Raw genomic sequence first — 16,882 nt, 5'->3', positions numbered from 1 at the left:
GCCATGCTGCATAAGCCCGTACAGGTCCCATATTTCCTTGGGCATCTGCTGTATCTTCTGCTCAGATGAGAATGCTTATACACCAAGCTCTGTCTGGTGTGCAGGAGGCCAAGGCCTGGAGTTTTAGGACTAGATGGATACGATGGTTTACTGTTGGGTTCTGTTTTGTTTTTCTTTGTTTGAGACAGTTTCTCCGTGTAACCCTGGCTACTTTGAAACTTGCTCAGTAGACCAGGTTGGCCTCAAACTCAGAGCTCTGCCCCCCTCTGCCTCCTGAGTGGTGGATGTGTCCTGGATGTCCTGGATGGAGTGCTCCTGATGTGTCACCACTGCCTGACTTCTATAGATCAGGTCTAAGCTATGGTTCCAGCAGTCCTAGGTCACCCCCCACCCCCAACAAACACTCCATCTCTCCTCAACCTGCAAATCCACCAATTACTTGTGCGGTCAGCATACTCTATTTTTGTATTATAGTCTTCAGACTCTGCTTTTAGGCAGTAGAACTATTCCCCCGCCCCAGTGAAGTCCTACTGGAACAACAACATAAATAAAAGGAAACTCTGAAGCATCTGTTTACCCATTTATTCAGTCATGTGTCTACTCACAAGTATTTCAAGTGTCACCTGTGCCACGCACCTGGCTAGACAAAACGGAGCTCCTGCTTGCCTGATTCTCGTAGCCTCTCTTAGTGGCCTGGAACCCAACGGCTCTATGAAACAGCTTGGTATTCACAGGTCTTATAAGATGACCCTGACCCGGAGTGAGGTAACCACTAAGACCTTGCCTCTGAAATGCTTAACTTCTTCAGGTTTCATACTCCTCATCTGTAAGATGGAATAACACCACTGCATTCTCTGTGTGTGTGACTGTCACCAGCCCTAGGCGGGACCACAGCTGGCCTGTCTACAGATGAGAGTCAAGAGCACTGAGCTCCCGCCTCCGGTGTCCAGGAGAGCCCCGCCCCACCCCCATACTATCCTAAGCCAGCTGTGGCTGCTTGGAAATTTCCAGGAACAAAAACAAAAAGCCTTGGGAAAATATTAGCCATTTCTTTACTCTTCCCAACCCTGAAAGGCTGGCTACTGTCAGTATGGATTTTCTAGTTCCAGTTCATACTCCATCCTTTGGGGCCTCAATTCACAGACCCAAGCCTGCCGATAGAGGAAGACTTCCCCAGGTGGGGTGTCAGTACGCACAGGAAGGGCTGCTTCCTGGAAAAGGAAGGGACTGGTCTGGGCAGATGCAGGCTCGGAGCTGTGCTTATAAGCTTGGACCCCTTTGGGCCTGAGGGCCTTCTATGTGTAAATCTTCATCCCATTCCTTGGTTTGCAGGCTAAGTGCCATGGTTGACGATGTGGGCTTTGGTACTGGGCCAGCCTGAGCACAAATCCTGGGTCTGCCTCCACGCCCTGCTCAATCTTGGGGAAGACACTCAATGTTTCCAAGTTTCGTTTTTGTGAAATGGGTATGAAAATACTACCGACCTAGCATGGGGGTGGGGGTGGGGGGAGATATCAAATTAAAGCCTAGTGCTGGGCTCATATAAATACTCTATTTACAGTCTTGCTTTACTAACGCCCCGATTTTCTAGATGAGAAGCATATTGTTGGATAACATAGTAGAACGGGGTCAAGGACACACATGTCCATCATCTGCGTACCTGTCACTGTGAACCAGCGTGACCCACTCCTGTCATGACCCAACAAGAGTTTCATGCCAGGAATTCGATGACAAACAGCCCTCACTCTGGTTCTCTGTCCTCCCTTGTGTGGTGTGCAGACAGGAGAGTGAGCTGCAATTGTTCCTTTATTAGTAGGTCAGAACGCATGGCCCTGCTCTCCCAGGAGCCTGCCCTCTGCCTCCAGTGTCCAGTGAAGCCATCCCTCTGTGCGTGATACTATACTCTGTGGTATCTGATCCTCCTGAGGGCCACCTCTTTACACTCTGCATGTGTTTTACCACAAAGCCCCAGGAGAGAAACAAGCTGTCCCTGTTGTTATAAAGCTCAGCCACCCAGACCATTACAAGGTCTGCTCTAGTCAGATGCTTGTGAGTGCTGGGCTCCTGCTTCCTCTGTGAGGAAAAGCATAGCATCAGTTACCGTAAAGTAAGGGATATTTCTGGCCAATGAATTCCACAATTTTAGAAACCAGCTTATTCCCTGAGATCCTCAAGACCCGAGTGCCCTAACATTTCCCAGGGGACGCTGGTCCTGGATCCAAACACATCCCAACCAAACACGTTCACAGATTCCTGCCACCGCCAAGCCTGCTCTCAGCTGCCTTCTTTCTCCCAGGCTGTGCTTCTGAGCCCGAGGCCCCACTGGTGGCTAGGTCTAGACTGAGGGTCCGCCCGCACACGGAGAGCCTCCTCAGAGCCGCAGACGCAGCTTCCACAGGCACCGTGTGCTGCTCCAACAACATCTCTAGCAGTGAGCTCATCTCCGAGACGAAAGTGCTGGCCAGGCGTGTGCCTGTTGGGCTTAGCTCAGGTCCTGGTCCGACTGTCTTGCCGAATGTCTGGAAGGTTCTTGGTTCCTCTGACGCTGCAGCGTCAGGGGAAGATAAGTTGTCTCGGTAATTGGTAGTGAGGGGCAATGACAATCTTGCCATCCAGGCTGGGTCAGGGGGACTCAGCTTGTCCAGGGCTAGACCTGCAGAGAGGAAGGAGGGACACGGTGAGAGCCAGCTGCACAGAAGGGCAGGGAAGCCAGGCAGGGTGGGGTTGTATGCAGGACAAGAGCAGTGGACAAAGAAGGAAAGGGAAATGGTGGGGGACACACCACGGTGAAAGGGGAACGGGAAGGAAGAGGCCCTGACGGGCAAGCTCTCTGGGCAGGAAAGCTGCTGACCAAAGCAGCCGGAAGAGCTTAGTCGGAAGGGGGCATGAGGACTGATGGAATTAGCCTGGTTCAGCCTGGCATGGAGGCACACCTATGGTATCCCAGCACCAGGGAAACTGAGTCCAGAGAGTTCTATTAAATTTGAGGCCACGCTCATCTGTGCTTCAAGTTCCATGTCAGCCAGGGCAGCATAATGAGACTCTACCTCAAAAACAAACAAAACTGAAAGAAATAATAATGACCATTTATGAACTGCTCATATGCCAAGAAATCGCATAATTATCTCATTTCACCTAGTCAGACCCTTGAGGTCAAGAGTAATTAATTAATTAATTTTGCAGTTTTACTCTCTTCTTGGCAAGACCGGCTGCAGGAAATTCTTCTCTCCATTTTAAGGATGAGGAAACTGACCCTCAAAGACAATCTTGTTTAATAGGTAACCAAAACTGGGTTGGACCTAGGTCTGGTGACTTTGAAGCCCCTGGTAGTCTCCTACCCACACTCTTGAAAGCATGGTCTTCTTGTGTGCGGCTGGGGTCGACCTCTGGAGTTCCCAGGGCCTGCTTTGTCACCACCTGTCCCTGAGCACCTCCCCTCACACTGTTGCTTTTCCACAGGCAGGCAATCCTGGTCTAGTGCCCAGTTGAAAAGGGGCTGTGGCCTGAGGATGGTCCCGAGAAAGGGACAGGCCAGGGGCAGCAACAGTACCTGCCTGGTGTTTGATGCTTAAAAAGAAAACTTATCCCTTAGAGTCTCATGCCACACCACACTTCTCTCATTTTCCCAACAGAAAATCCTGTCTCAAAAATAATTCTAGGGCTGGAGAGAGGGTTCAGCAGTTAAGAGCACTGACTTTCCAAAGGTCCTGAGTTCAAATCCCAGCAGCCACATGGTGGCTCACAACCATCTGAAATGAGATCTGATGCCCTCTTCTGGTGTGCCTGAAGACAGCTACAGTGTACTTACACCTAACAATAAATAAATCTTTTTTAAAAAATTCTAAGGCTGGAGAGATGGCTCAGTTGTTAAGAGCACTGACTGCTCTTCCAGAGGTCTTTTTTGTCCGGAGGTCTTTTTTTTTTTTTTTTTTTTTCTCGAGACAGTGTTTCTCTGTGTAGCCCTGGCTGTCCTGGAACTCACTCTGGCTAGCCTGGAACTCAGAAATCCGCCTGCCTCTACCTCCCAAGTGCTGAGATTAAAGGCGTGCGCCACCACTGCCCAGCTCTTCCAGAGGTCTTAAGTTCAATTCCCAGCAACCACATGGTGGCTCACAACCATCCATAATGAGATCAGATGCCCTCTTCTGGTGTGTCTGAAGACAGCTAGGGTGTACTTAGCTGTCTTTAAATCTTTAAAATAATAAATCTTTAAAAAAATAATAATAATTCTAGAAGCAAGTTGTGTTGGCACTTGCCTGTAATCCCAGCACTTACAAGGCTAAGGCAGGAGGATTACTGGGAGTACTAGGCCAGCTAGGACTACATAAGATTCTTTCTTAAATAACAACAAATAAACAAATAGACATGAATTCCAGCCCTGGAAGCAAAGGCAGACAGACAGACAGAGAGAGAGAGAGAGAGAAAGAAAGAGAGAGAGAGAGAGAGAACAAACAGGCATTTATAGTGACCGGCATTTAATGTTTGTTTCAGGCTAATGGTTTTAAATCTGTGCAAGAAGAAGATGCTGGAAGGAAATAGGGCAAAATGTTAACTGAAACTCTCTGGGCACAAATGATCTGTCTTTCTTGTTTGTTTGTTTGCCTATATTTCCTGCATTACCGGAATGCTACTGTTGCAATGTGGAAAGGTTATCCAGGGTGCAGCTAATCATTTGTTTGCATTAGTGAACGATCCCCTGGTTCTTGTCTTCAGTGTTGGACTGTACAGCATGGGGGAATCCCCCTCCCTTCTCCGGTCTGGGAAGACTTTTAGTGAATGTCTGTTGTATGAGAACAGCTGGAAAATGGCATGAGTTCCCTGTGTAGTCTTTACTATGGCTTCAGTGAGATTATGGCAGCTAGTAAAATAGTCATTACCTCCCCCAGCCACTGTGTGTGTGAGTGTGTGTGTGTGTGTGTGTATGCACCAGAAGTCAACATCAGATGTCTCATTCCATTCCCTTCTTTGTTATTTGTTTGTTTGTTTGTTTTTGAGATGAGATCTCACTCAGTATCCCTTGCTTGGCCTGAAACTCCTTAAGAAGACCAAGCAGGTCTCAGACTCACAGATCTCCAGCTGTCTCCACCTTCTGAGTACTGATTCTCTCACTAAACCTGAAGCTCCCAGTTCAGCTAGGCTGGCTAGGAAACAGGCTTCAGGGCCCCTCCCCAGCCCTGAGATTACAGACGCACCCTCGCGCCTGGCTTTTACATGGGTTTTAAGAAATCCAGATTTAGGTCCTCGAACTTGTGTGGTAAGCATGTCCTCCCCTGCCCCCACCCTTGAGCTGTTGCAACCCATTATCATCACACCCTCATTTAGGCTTTTATCTGTTCATCAAGTCTCCAGTCCTAAGCTCACCCCTCAGTAGCCCCAGGGCATCCAGTTCTTGAACAGCAAAGTCTTTCCCACCCCATTTTTTTTTCTTCCAAAGCTACTTTGCCCTTCTGCCTCCTGCCTAAGGAGGCAGGTCAGGTCAAGCATTGAGCCTGCGGGTTCTAGCCACAGCTGGTCAATGACAGAATTCAAAACTGTAGCCACCAACCACATGTGGGTTCTGAGCCCTTGAAGTATAGCTGGTATGACTAAGGACTCAATATTTCATTTTATTTAATTTCACTTCATTTAAACTTAAAGAGCCATATGTGGCCAGTGGCTATCATATTGAGCAGCACAGCTCTGAAATTTAGAGCCATAGCGTCTATGTTAATAGCCATTAGCTGCGTGACCCTGGGCAAATTATTAAACACTCTTGACCCTCAGGTTTTTTTTTCCATTATGAAATGAGGATAATGAATAGCCCCTTTCTCTTCATATTTTCTCCAGAGAAACTGGACATAGGTGACTTGCACTTAAAAAGCACTCTGTCAATGCTAGTTATGGGTTTTTAGGCCCAGAAAGGGCAAAACCTGCCCTGCCTCGCAGCCAGATGGAAGCCATGAAAAGTAAATCCACAAACAGGGTGGGCGCTCAGGGGAAGCGCGTGCCACCTAAAGGAGGGGGAGTCCACTGAGGGCGCGCGTGCCACCTAAAGGAGGGGGAGTCCACTGAGGGCGCTTGGCTGCAGGAGCCCAGCACCAAAATCCACATTATGTTGTTTGTTCGTTTGTTTGTTTTCGAGACAGGGTTTCTCTGTGTAGCTCTGGCTGTCCTGGAACTCACTCTGTAAACCAGTCTGGCCTCGAACTCATGGAGATCCACCAGCCTCTGCCTTCTGTGTACTGGGTTTAAAGGTATGTGGCACCACAGCCTGGTTCATATTATGTTTATTGTTAAAAATAATTGCTTTCCTTTCCTCTTCTTCCTCCTCTAAACAACAACAACAACAACAACAACAACAGCAAGAAGCAGGGTCTTATATAGCCCAGAGTAGACCAGGATTCATCATGGAGGGCCTTAAGCTGACCTTCCAATCCCAAATTCTGGTATTATAGGCGTGTATCACAGGCACATTTAATACAGTGCCTGTGAATGAACCTAGAAACACTCTACCAAACCAAAACTAATTGTTTTCTACCAAAATTTTTTTTTCTTTCTTTCAATTAGCACATTAAGGAGTTGCCTCCTTTCTGGAGGGAAAAGTTATTTAAATATGCCAAACGAAAAGGTGCAGTTGAGTTGCTACTGCCTGGGTTTGAGCACCCCAGCTAGGAACAAGGAGACTTTGGGCAGGCCGGCTTAGTTCCTGAGCCTGTGGTCACCTGTTTATACACTGCACTTGATATTACGTGCCCACAGAGGACGGCTTGTAGGCTTTCCTGCTGCTGGGCACACAGTCCAAGAATGAAGTGACTGATCACTCAGCACTGACCCTGAAGTCAAGCCTTGTGCTATGTTATTTTTTTTCCTTTTTTTTAATGTTCAAAAGATTTATTGCTGGGCAGTGGTGGTGCACGCCTTTAATCCCAGCACTTGGGAGGCGGAGGCAGGCAGATGTCTGAGTTTGAGGCCAGTCTGGTCTACAAAGTGAGTTCCAGGACAGCCAGGACTACACAGAGAAACCCTGTCTCGATAAACAAAAGAGAGAGAGAGAGAGAGAGAGAGAGAGAGAGACAGAGAGAGAGAGAGAGAGAGAGAGAGAGACAGAGAGAGAGAGAGAGAGAGAGACAGAGAGAGAGACAGAGAGAGACAGAGAGAGAGAAGGAGAGAGAGAGAAGGAGAGAGAGAGAATTCAAGGTTAGCCTGGACTACATATTGACAGAGTAAAACTCTGTCTTAAATAACTATACCTACCGCCACATAACTAAATGAGCAAATATATAAATACTTTCTGAGACTACAAGGCAAATAAAATGCTGGCCATGCCCCTCTCTGCAGTGGACTGGAGCAGAACTCTGCAGCCTGGGTGCCTGGGAGGATGATGGGCACAGAGACAGCACCAGGGTGACCCCCGGGGCATTCCTACCTGTATTGGGGTCCAACAGGCTCGACAGCTCTTCTTCTAGAAGTCGCTTTACAGAAAGGTCCTCCTCCGGGCTCGGGGGCCCTTCCTCCAGGTCAGGTTCTGCTTGGCCACCAGGTCTGACACCTACAAGGCCATCTGTGTCTGGGATGGTACCCCTATGAAGAAAGCCAACGGGGTTTCAAGTGAGGAATTCCCACATAAATGTCTGTTTAGGCAGCGTTTGTCATCTATACAAGGAACTGGTACATAGCCTGGCTTACAGAGTCAGGGTGACCTGGGTCTTACACTCCTGAAGATTGTTTCCTCCAGAGTGAAATGGGAGTAATACCTAGTAACTTTCCTGGGGGGGGGGGGCTTGTAAAATGAGTCTTCATAGGTAAAGCCTTTAGCATGGTGCCCTGCGACAGTGTAACCGGTAGGCACTCAAAGAGAAAGAAAGCCATTGGGAGTGTTGCTCACTACTGCCCCCTCACTCCTCCGATGAGCATAGCACAGAGCAGAGTAAACTTCAGTCAACTTGGTCATCTACCCTGCACCAGCCAGGCAAGGCTTTTTTTTTTTTTTTTTTTTTTTTGGCTTTCTTATTCCTCATTCTTTTGTCAAGCACTCAGGACATGGCCTAGCACACGCAGGGTACTTGACAAACATATGGAATGAGTGAGCAGCTACCTTCCTACCAAAGCCACATCTCTGAGCAAAGGAGTTGATCTCTGTGTGTGTGTGTGTGTGTGTGTGTGTGTACATCATGTCTGCATCTGCACCCCAGCTTCCTGGCTTAACATGGGGCCCCTATGTCTCACTGATCCTCAGGGCCTCTGACAGCCATTCAGGAAGAAGCTCATTCTGTAGACGAAAAGCCTCCCCAGAGCCCCTAAGTCCTATCTGCTGTCTGTTGTCCTCATTTCCCGCTGTGACCCTTGCTGCTGCTGCTGTTGCGCGATCTCCGGGAGGTAGTGAGCTGTGGGTAACAGTGTGGACTACCCTAACCCAGGCGAGGGTGTTCTGCAGGTTGCAGGCACTCGCTCAGTGGACCTTTTCAAGCCAATATGGAAGCGTCATACCCATTTCATCAGTGAGAAGATTTTTGCAGCTTGCCTATCCCCACGCCCCCACTTGTTGACTAAGTAATTACGCAAGAATTCAAATCTAGACTCATGACTCTGGAGTGTATGTACTATTAAGGCTCTGGAAAGCACACCAAAAAGCAAAGGCCTTTAAAGCTGCCCCTCTGACCTCCTGTCCCAGGGCTCCCACCCCCAGGCAAGTAGATAGCAATCTAGAATTCCTTTCCCAAAGTAGGTCATAGAAACTACAACTCTTCACAAAGCCAGCCCTAAAACCTAAAATCAGGACTTGAATTTCCCCCTTACTCCTCTGGGTAAGAGTTGACAATAAAGGAATTCTCTGAGCTGCCTAGCTTGCTTGCAGGCCATAAGTCCCTCGTTCCAGGGGCTGGAGAGATGGCTCAGCAGTTGAGAGCATTGACTGGTCTTCTGAAGGTCCTGAGTTCAAGTCCCAGCAACTACATGGTGGTTCACAACCATCCGTGGTGAGATCTGACGCCCTCTTCTGGGGTGTCTGAAGACAGGGACAGTGTACTTACAGATAATGAACAAGAAATACTTGGGGGAACAGTCAAGAAGCTATACAGATTAGGCCTTGCTAGGAATCCCTGCTTGGTCTAAATTTCCGTTTGCTCATTCCCCTTTTATCCAATTATATTTTTATAGGTACTCCTGCAATGCCAAACCCAATCTTAAAAATGGGTCTTTGGATCTTCAATCTAAAGGTTTCTGTATCACATAAAATTAGGATTGAGAAAATTGTAATGGGGCCAGTGAGGTAGAAGCCTTAGTGGCTAAGGGTACTTGTCACCAAGCCTGATGACCTGATGGGAAGAGAAAGCAGACGCCCCCATGTGGTCCTCTATCCTCCCCACCTGTGCTTCCACCCACTCATATGCAAAATAAATGCAAAATAATTTTAAAACATTTTTATGGCTTTTTCTCTAGATCATTGGACTAATTACCAGTCTATTTCCACAGGCTCAAAAGTTGAGCCTGCAGAAAGAAAATCTATTTCTCCCTTGTATAGTGAGGAATAGGATTTGATATCCTCTTGAAGTGTGTTCAATTCCAGGACCTGTCCTAAGGGCCATACCCTCACATCTATCTACATCCTGATATAGTAAGCCAAGAGAAAGAAAGGAGTAAGTTACAGATTTCAAACCAATCAAGTCATGAGGGGACAGATAGTCAGAGGTAAGAGATGAGGTAATTTCCTTAGTGACACTAGAACCTGTAAATATCATAAATACAGTGGCCCCAGGACGTAGCTTCCAGAGTGGGGGATGGGTGCTGCCTGCGGCAAGTCCCCTCCAGGCTGGGTTCCCAGGGTGTGCTCACCCTTCCACACTTCCCAAAGGCTGTGGGGAGGGTGGCTTGGGGGCCCAGAGGGGACTGTGTTGTGGGTGCTACGTGCTGCTTACCTGCTGCTGCCGGGCTTGGCCGAGTATTTATTTCCTCGGTGGTTTGGTTTGGGCTGGAATTGGCCCTGATGTAGCAAGGACAGCAGCTGGGAGATTTGCTACAAGACAGGAAAAATCTGTTGACTCCACACAATTCCGACCCTGCACGCTTCCTCGCCGGATGTTTCCCTCAATGCTGGGGCTTTCTTTTTATAGTTTTTCCTCTGGCTTCAGATGCTTCTGTGATCAGATAGGGGGTTGGGGGGAATGGACCTGTATGACTGAGTAAGAGACCTGGGGGAGGGTGCTTCCTGGCTTTGTCTGCCACTGCAAGCCCTGGGCAGCTGAAGGAGATAGCATGGGGACCCTTGAAACCATCCCGACAAGTTCATTCCCTGGAGTGGATGGTGGACTTTGAGGGTTGGAGTGAAAAAGGTATTTCCTGATCTGACGGTTGCTGCTTTGATAAGGATTATCTTGGAACTGTATTCAAGCGTTCTGGCCAGTTTGTGTGGGCAATAGGGACGACTTCATTGTGTAGGGAAGAAATGGTGTCACTTCACCCATTCACTTATTCACCCTGTCAATCAGTAGTCATGCATGTAAAAGCATTTGTGCCAAGCATAGTGTTTCTGTGGGACTTGTAAGAACAAGAAAGGGACACTTGCTTTTTTTGTCTCTGGAAGTTCATGGTTTATAAGGAAGGCAGAGATGGGGGCCAGGGTGACAGAAACTGTATTTGAGTGTTGGGAAGGGGCAAGGTCTCAAACATAATTTGTTTTTTGTTTTGTTTTGTTTTGTTTTGTTTTATTTCTAGACAGGGTTTCTCTGTGTAGCCCTGGCTGTCCTGGAACTCACTCTGTAGACCAGACTGGCCTCGAACTTAGAAATCTGCCTGCCTCTGCCTCCCAAGTGCTGGGATTACAGGCATGCACCACCACTGCCCAGCTTCAAACTATTTTGGAGCAGGCAGTAAGTAGGGAGGGACTGCTGAAGAAAATGATCTATCTGCTTCCCGTCCATTGAGACAGGGTCTTACTATGCTGTGCAGGGTGGCCTTGAACCCTCTCTCTAGCCTCCTGAAAGGCTGGAACTACAGGCATAGGCTACCAAACTTGGCTTTCAGACAATTTGACAATTTGACAAGACAAATGGTTTTTTTTTTTTTTTTTGAATTCTGACTGCGTGCCAGGAACTCCTGCTAAGACCTAAGACTCCACAGGAAGTCCACCAGAGTCTAGGGGGTCTAGACAGTAACAGAAGACAGCTTCTGTTAAGGGCCAGGGAGGAAAAAATGGAAGTTTCAGAAGGTGAAAGAAGAGGCGATTGTCTAGATGTCAGCCCTATACCCCGAGGTCCTAGAGAGAGCAGAAGCAGACCTTCCTTGTCTTGGCAGACTGAGGTCTCTTCGTGGTCACTAGCTTGGGAACTTTCAGATTTTGAGATCTACTGAGACCCCACCTTAGTGGTCTCTCATCTCAGAAGTGGGTTCCTAGCTCTACAGCATTGTCCGTGTTAATTAAATATGTTGATACTAAAAATCTCCGACAGACTCAGGGACATAACCCCTAAAAATGCTGCTTTTGGGGGGGCCAGGACTAGGGTATCACTGCAACTTGGGAGGGTTAGGGTCCCATACCCTGCCTCAGGAAGATCCTGCCTCCCCACCAGGCACAGAAGCCCTTAAAAGGAAGCCACCTGCTACCTTTTACCCAGGTAAATCCAACCTGAAGAGCCACGCCCAGTGCTGCATCCAGGCATTCAGAGTCACTTCACAGTTGGAACCCAAATTCTGCGGTTGGACTTGGGTTCACATTCTAAATCTGTCCCCACCTTATCTCCTATCTCCATGGCCCTAGAAACTTACTCATGGCTTCTAAAGCAGTTTCCTCAGCAGTATGGGAATGAGACTGAAGTCCCATGGTGCTTATATTTCAAAATGAGCTGAGGCACCTGACTCACTTGTTGATCGAGCCTGTGGTAGCACTTAGTAATTACCTGCTGACAACTAATCTCATTTGTGCCCCCACAATAGCTGCGGGAAAGAGACACCATCCCAAACCTTTAAAGAGATAGAAGCTGAGGTTCACAGTCCTCCCAGCCACAAGGCCTGGAACTGAAACTTAGGTCTGATCTGATTGAGGAGCTGAACTGTCATAAAGACCTGGGTGTTGGGTATCTTTCTCTCACCCTACAACTGATTCCTCGACGGTACCTTTCTATCCATCACTTTAGTGTGTTGTGCAGAGTGTCTGCTCTCTACTGCCACGGCCAGTGACTTGGCATAAGAGTTCATTCAGAAAGCAACTGGTGGGTGAATGAGAGTGAATGAGTGAAGTCTTTGGCTGTAGCTTCCTCTGGGTTTGTAGGCAGCTGGAGGGTAAGATTCCTAGAAGACTAGCTAAGCCACCCCTAGGTGGTTTCCTGAGAAGGGGGCTGGGAAGGAAGCTGTGTCCTTACTCCATGAGAAACCTGAGCTGATTGTCTGGTCCAACAGAAGTGTGTCTCTGACGCACAGGCAGGCACAGAGAAAACTCTCTGGATGTCAGAGAAACAGTTAGGGATGTGTTAAGCACTATCCCTGAGAAGACCTCCGGTTAGTGTTTAGTAAATCTCAAAGCAGGAAACAGTCACTCATCATCCCATTAATCCTCCCCTCTAGGGCAGTAGAGACCAAGTAAGCTTGGTTTTGTAATCCCATTTTGTAGATGAAGACAGTGAGACTCCACTGTTAAAGGTCGTTCGCTGTGTTCTGCAGTTCTGAGCTGCTGTGTTTGAACTTGGATCTACCTAGCTAGAAGGGTTGTTTCCAATGTGTTGTTCTGTGAAACCAACACATAGACCTTTGGGGGCTGGGGGGGGGGGGTCTCAGGCCAGTCAAATGCTTCCCCTGGAGCCTGTGGTAAGTAGGCCTGGCTCCTTCACAGGGAGGTTACCTAGCTAAGCCAGGCAGGTTTGTAGCAGGCTGGAGAGGTGCTTTGTGGAGATGATAGTACTCATTTGCTGAGCATGTGTTGTATTCTGTTGTACTACAGGACAGACAGACAGTTGTCCAGGCATTGCTGCCATTGGTTGATTCCTTTTGTTTTTAATGCAGACTTGGGAGAAGCATGCTAATAAAGTAGATACCTTCAATAGATAAGCTGCGTAGCTTCTCTATGAGCCACAGGTGGGAAGAGGTAGAGGCAGGATTTGAACCTAGGCAACCTTATTCTAGGGTTTTTACTCCTAATTACTACCTTTGCCAAGAATGCATTAGCACATTACAGGAATTAACTGGCCTGATCCTCAGGACAACTCTACAAGGCACATACCTCTCACTGACATACCCATCTCACCGTTAAGGAAACTGAGGCCCACAGACAACTAATTAGTCTAGGATCCCACAGTGATCCCGGCCACTGCGCCCTTAACTTCTGCATCACCGAGTACTGGGTGAGTCTAAGGTTGAATATGGGAAATGAGGGTGCCTAATGCTTTTAGTGGTCTAATTCTTCTGGGGGTGACCAGAAAAGGTGCTGCCCAGGCCAGAGGTACCTGCACAGGAGGAGAATCCCCAGCAAGCTCCTCCACAGGGTTCCGTTCCGCAAAAGCAGCCACAGATAGCCGAACCAGGCTCCTCAGAATCTGATGAGGACCAGACTCTCCTCTAGGAGACACTTTGCCATTGAGATTCCGCTGTCGCCTTAGGGTCGCAGAGGATGCTGGTGGACTCTGTGGGGCCTCCTCACTGCCTTGGTCTCCAGTCACCCTCCCTATGGGGCTGCCAGGAACCTTCAGAGGCCTTAAGAGTGGCTGGCGTAGGGCAGGTGGGGACTCCGGAAGGTTTAGGTTTTCCCGGGAGGCATTCCTCTGCCTGGGATGGTTGAAGAGAAAGTTGAAGGGGTCCTGCAGTACCTCCTGGCTCTCTGCCAATGCTCCCTGGTTGCCTTGGTTACGCAGGGTCCTGTATAGGGTTGGTGTGAGGTGGAAGGGGGCCTGCAGGCAGGACTCCCAGCCTGCCTCCATCAATGTCTCCTTACTGGTATCCTTGTGAGATGGCCTAACTTCATCAGCCTCGTCCTCCTGGGCTCTAAGCACAGGCACCAGGTGGATATCTGCCTTCTGGATGTGTTTCTGGGGCCTCTTAGGCTGGTGGCGGTACGTTGACTCAGCTTCGCGACAGTTGTAGGCCCCATTATCCTTTTTCTCTGTCCGGCAGATGGACACGAACAAAGCCAAGAGCAGTCCAAAGATGGCCAGCAGTACAGCCAGGCAAATCATAGCCAGGGCTGGTATGCTCAGAACTCCAGGCTCATGAGCAGAGTCCCTTAGATGGTCCACACTGGTGACAAACACAACCTTCAGTGAAACTTGGGTCTGTAAGGAGGGGCTGCCCCGGTCCTCTACCACTATCCCCAGGTCCCACTGACTCCCGATGAGGCTGCTGGCGTTGGTGACATTAATGAATAGCTGCCCCAAGGAAGGGCTGAGGACAAAGAGATGGGCATTGTTCCCACTTTGAATGCTGTAGAGGAGTTCCCCATTGGCCCCCGAGTCTGCATCCCTTGCCACAATTGTCACCAAAAGGAAAGACCAGGGGCTGTGAATAGCCTTTGGTGGTGTACCAGTACCTGCTAGATCCATGCTACCGGGATTCTCAATGGGCAACAGAAGGTGGCCCGTGGAGGCATTTACAAGCACCGAAAGGGTGGCTTTGCCTTCGCTGAGCACAGGCTGAATCACTTCCGGGGCATTATCATTGGCATCCAAGAGGCTAACCCACACTGAGATGCTGGATGCGAGCTGGGGTTGCCCTCTGTCCTCTGCTATCACCTGGAACTCAAAGCCTGCAGTCTGTTCGTAGTCCAGTGACCTCTGAGCAGTGACTTCTCCTGTTTCAAAGTCGATAATGACTAAGTGAGAAACGGGAGACTCCTTGATACGGTATGACACTTTTCCATTACTGCCCAAGTCAGCGTCGTGAGCTTTGACTGTGATGAGGTGAAGATTGGGTGGGTTGTTTTCCCAAGTGGAGACCTCATACTGGCTCTTTTCAAACACGGGGGCGTTGTCATTGACATCACTCACCTGGATCTGGAGCTCCTTCTCAGCTGATAAGGGCTGGGGTCCTTGGTCCTCGGCAAACACAGTGAGAGTGTATACGGGCCACTGCTCTCTGTCCAGTGTGGCATTGGTCAGCAGCATGTACGAGTTGCCGTTAGTCCTTTTCAGTCTAAAGTGGTCCAGCTCTTGATTCAGCCAACAGTGGACTAGACCATTGTTTCCCGAGTCCAAGTCATTCGCGCTGACAAGAGCGATGAAGCTGTCCCTGGGAAGATCTTCTGACACCGGTGACATCTGGGAGGCCCACGTGATATGGATGCTTGGGGCATTGTCGTTGACATCCAGAACTTTGATGAGAACTTTGCAATGGCCTGGGATGGAATTGGGACCCAAGTCCCTTGCCTGGACATCCACCTCATAGGCAGGGTTCTTCTCGTAATCTAAGGGTTGGCGCAGAATGATCTGGCCTGTCTTGGCATCTACACCAAAGGTGTTCATCACCTCTGGGGACACATGCTTGCCAAAGAAGAACTCTACCTCCCCATTGGGTCCTTGGTCCGGATCCGTAGCAGTTAGGTTTATGAGAAGAGTACCAGGGGCAGTGTCTTCTGGGATTTCTAGTGCTAGTGAACTCTCAGCAAACACTGGACTATTGTCATTGGAATCCAGGACATTGACCTTGATCACGCTGGTACCTGATTTACGGGGATTCCCATTGTCATAGGCGGTCAGCACCAGATCAAAATATGAGTGGACTTCCCTGTCCAACTCCTTCACCACCACAAGCTCTGCATGTTTACTCTCATCAGGGCCCACGATAACCTCCAGGGCAAAGTGTTCACTGGGAGACAGGGAGTACGAATATAAGCTGTTAGGGCCGGTGTCTTGGTCAAGAGCTCTATCCAAGGGGACTCGTGTGTACAGAGAGGCACTCTCCGAGATTTCCAGCTCCTGCTCTTCTTTGGGAAACTGTGGCTGGTGGTCATTGATGTCCAGCACCTGAATCTCCACATGAATTAAAGCAGAAGCCCCTGTGGCAAGCACATCAAAGGACACCAGGCAAGGATCTTGCTGCCGACAGAGCCTCTCCCGATCCAGCCGGCTGGAAGTGCTGAGCAGGCCGTCCTCAGAGTTCATCTGAATCGGCAGTGCCTGAGGCAGCTGCAGAATCTGGAAGGCATCTCCTGCCTTCCCACGCCTCTCCTCCACTCCTGGCTCGTGGGACAGGTTCCCTATCACTGTGCCAGACGGCACTTCCTCTGACACTTGGAATTTCACCATGACAGTGGCCACCTCCTGACAATCCCCTGAAATGAACAAGTAGCTTCCTGGCCCTGAGAGCCCTAGCAGGAATGGCAGAAGTAGCATCATGCTTACCGGAGGGTGGGCTGGACTGGAGGTTTTCAAAGGCAGGACTTGTCCCCAGTAGTTCCTGAATGGCTGGGTCAGCCTGGATCTCCCACTTCAGACCTATTGGTACAACTCTGTCCCATAATTAGAAGATGCTATAAGAAGCAGGATTCCCAAGCAGGGCCATCTTCGTGACAAGTGATCTGAGAGGTCCCAGAACAGATAAATTGCTAGAAGAGATTCCTGCTCCACAGCAGCACCAGCTGGTCCACTTAGCAGTGATGGGCAAGTACCGGTCTGAGAGAGACTTGACCTAGTAAAGCAGGATGTAGGGATTTGACTTCCAAACAGTCACTAGACTGGGGAAGCAGAGAAGCAGCTTTTTCCTATGGAAACCCCACCTACAGGAAAAGGGAGGGAGGGCTGTGAGTTTCAATGGCAATTAGAGAAAGAGCATTTCCTGTGAGGCCCAGAGGGCCTGTTGCTGAAGAGGATGAGGCCAGGGCTCCTGGGACAGACTGGATGAGAAGGTGCTATCCATGCAGCAAGGCAGCCAATGAGGGACAAGGAGTCACTGGTAGCCAAGTGAACAAAGGACTTGACCTATCCTGATG

General features: G+C 49.1%; 1 protein-coding gene across 1 annotated transcript; it reads right to left on the bottom strand.

The window, feature by feature from the left end:
• Positions 1-568: 568 nt before the first annotated feature.
• Pcdh12 (protocadherin 12) lies at positions 569-16,618 on the bottom strand. Its single transcript, XM_052155558.1, has 4 exons — positions 13,410-16,618; positions 9,894-9,991; positions 7,406-7,560; positions 569-2,653 (listed from the first exon to the last, which is right to left on the bottom strand). Exons 1-4 carry the CDS (start codon positions 16,287-16,289, stop codon positions 2,244-2,246), a joined length of 3,543 nt encoding a protein of 1,180 aa, XP_052011518.1. The 5' UTR covers positions 16,290-16,618; the 3' UTR covers positions 569-2,243.
• Positions 16,619-16,882: the final 264 nt, after the last annotated feature.

Source organism: Apodemus sylvaticus, chromosome 13 (genome assembly GCF_947179515.1).
Source record: "Apodemus sylvaticus chromosome 13, mApoSyl1.1, whole genome shotgun sequence".
NCBI classification, from domain to species: Eukaryota; Metazoa; Chordata; class Mammalia; order Rodentia; family Muridae; genus Apodemus; species Apodemus sylvaticus.
This window is presented reverse-complemented; position numbering and strand designations above follow the sequence as displayed.

Excerpts from the sequence above, each read along its gene's own strand:
- Pcdh12 (XM_052155558.1), bottom strand. The coding sequence starts at position 16,289 with ATGATGCTACTTCTGCCATTCCTGCTAGGGCTCTCAGGGCCAGGAAGC. Across the intron at positions 7,561-9,893 it reads GCCAAGCCCGGCAGCAGCAG|GGGTACCATCCCAGACACAG; the intron begins GTAAGCAGCACG and ends CTTTCTTCATAG. Across the intron at positions 2,654-7,405 it reads CCTGTTGGACCCCAATACAG|GTCTAGCCCTGGACAAGCTG; the intron begins GTAGGAATGCCC and ends TCCTCTCTGCAG.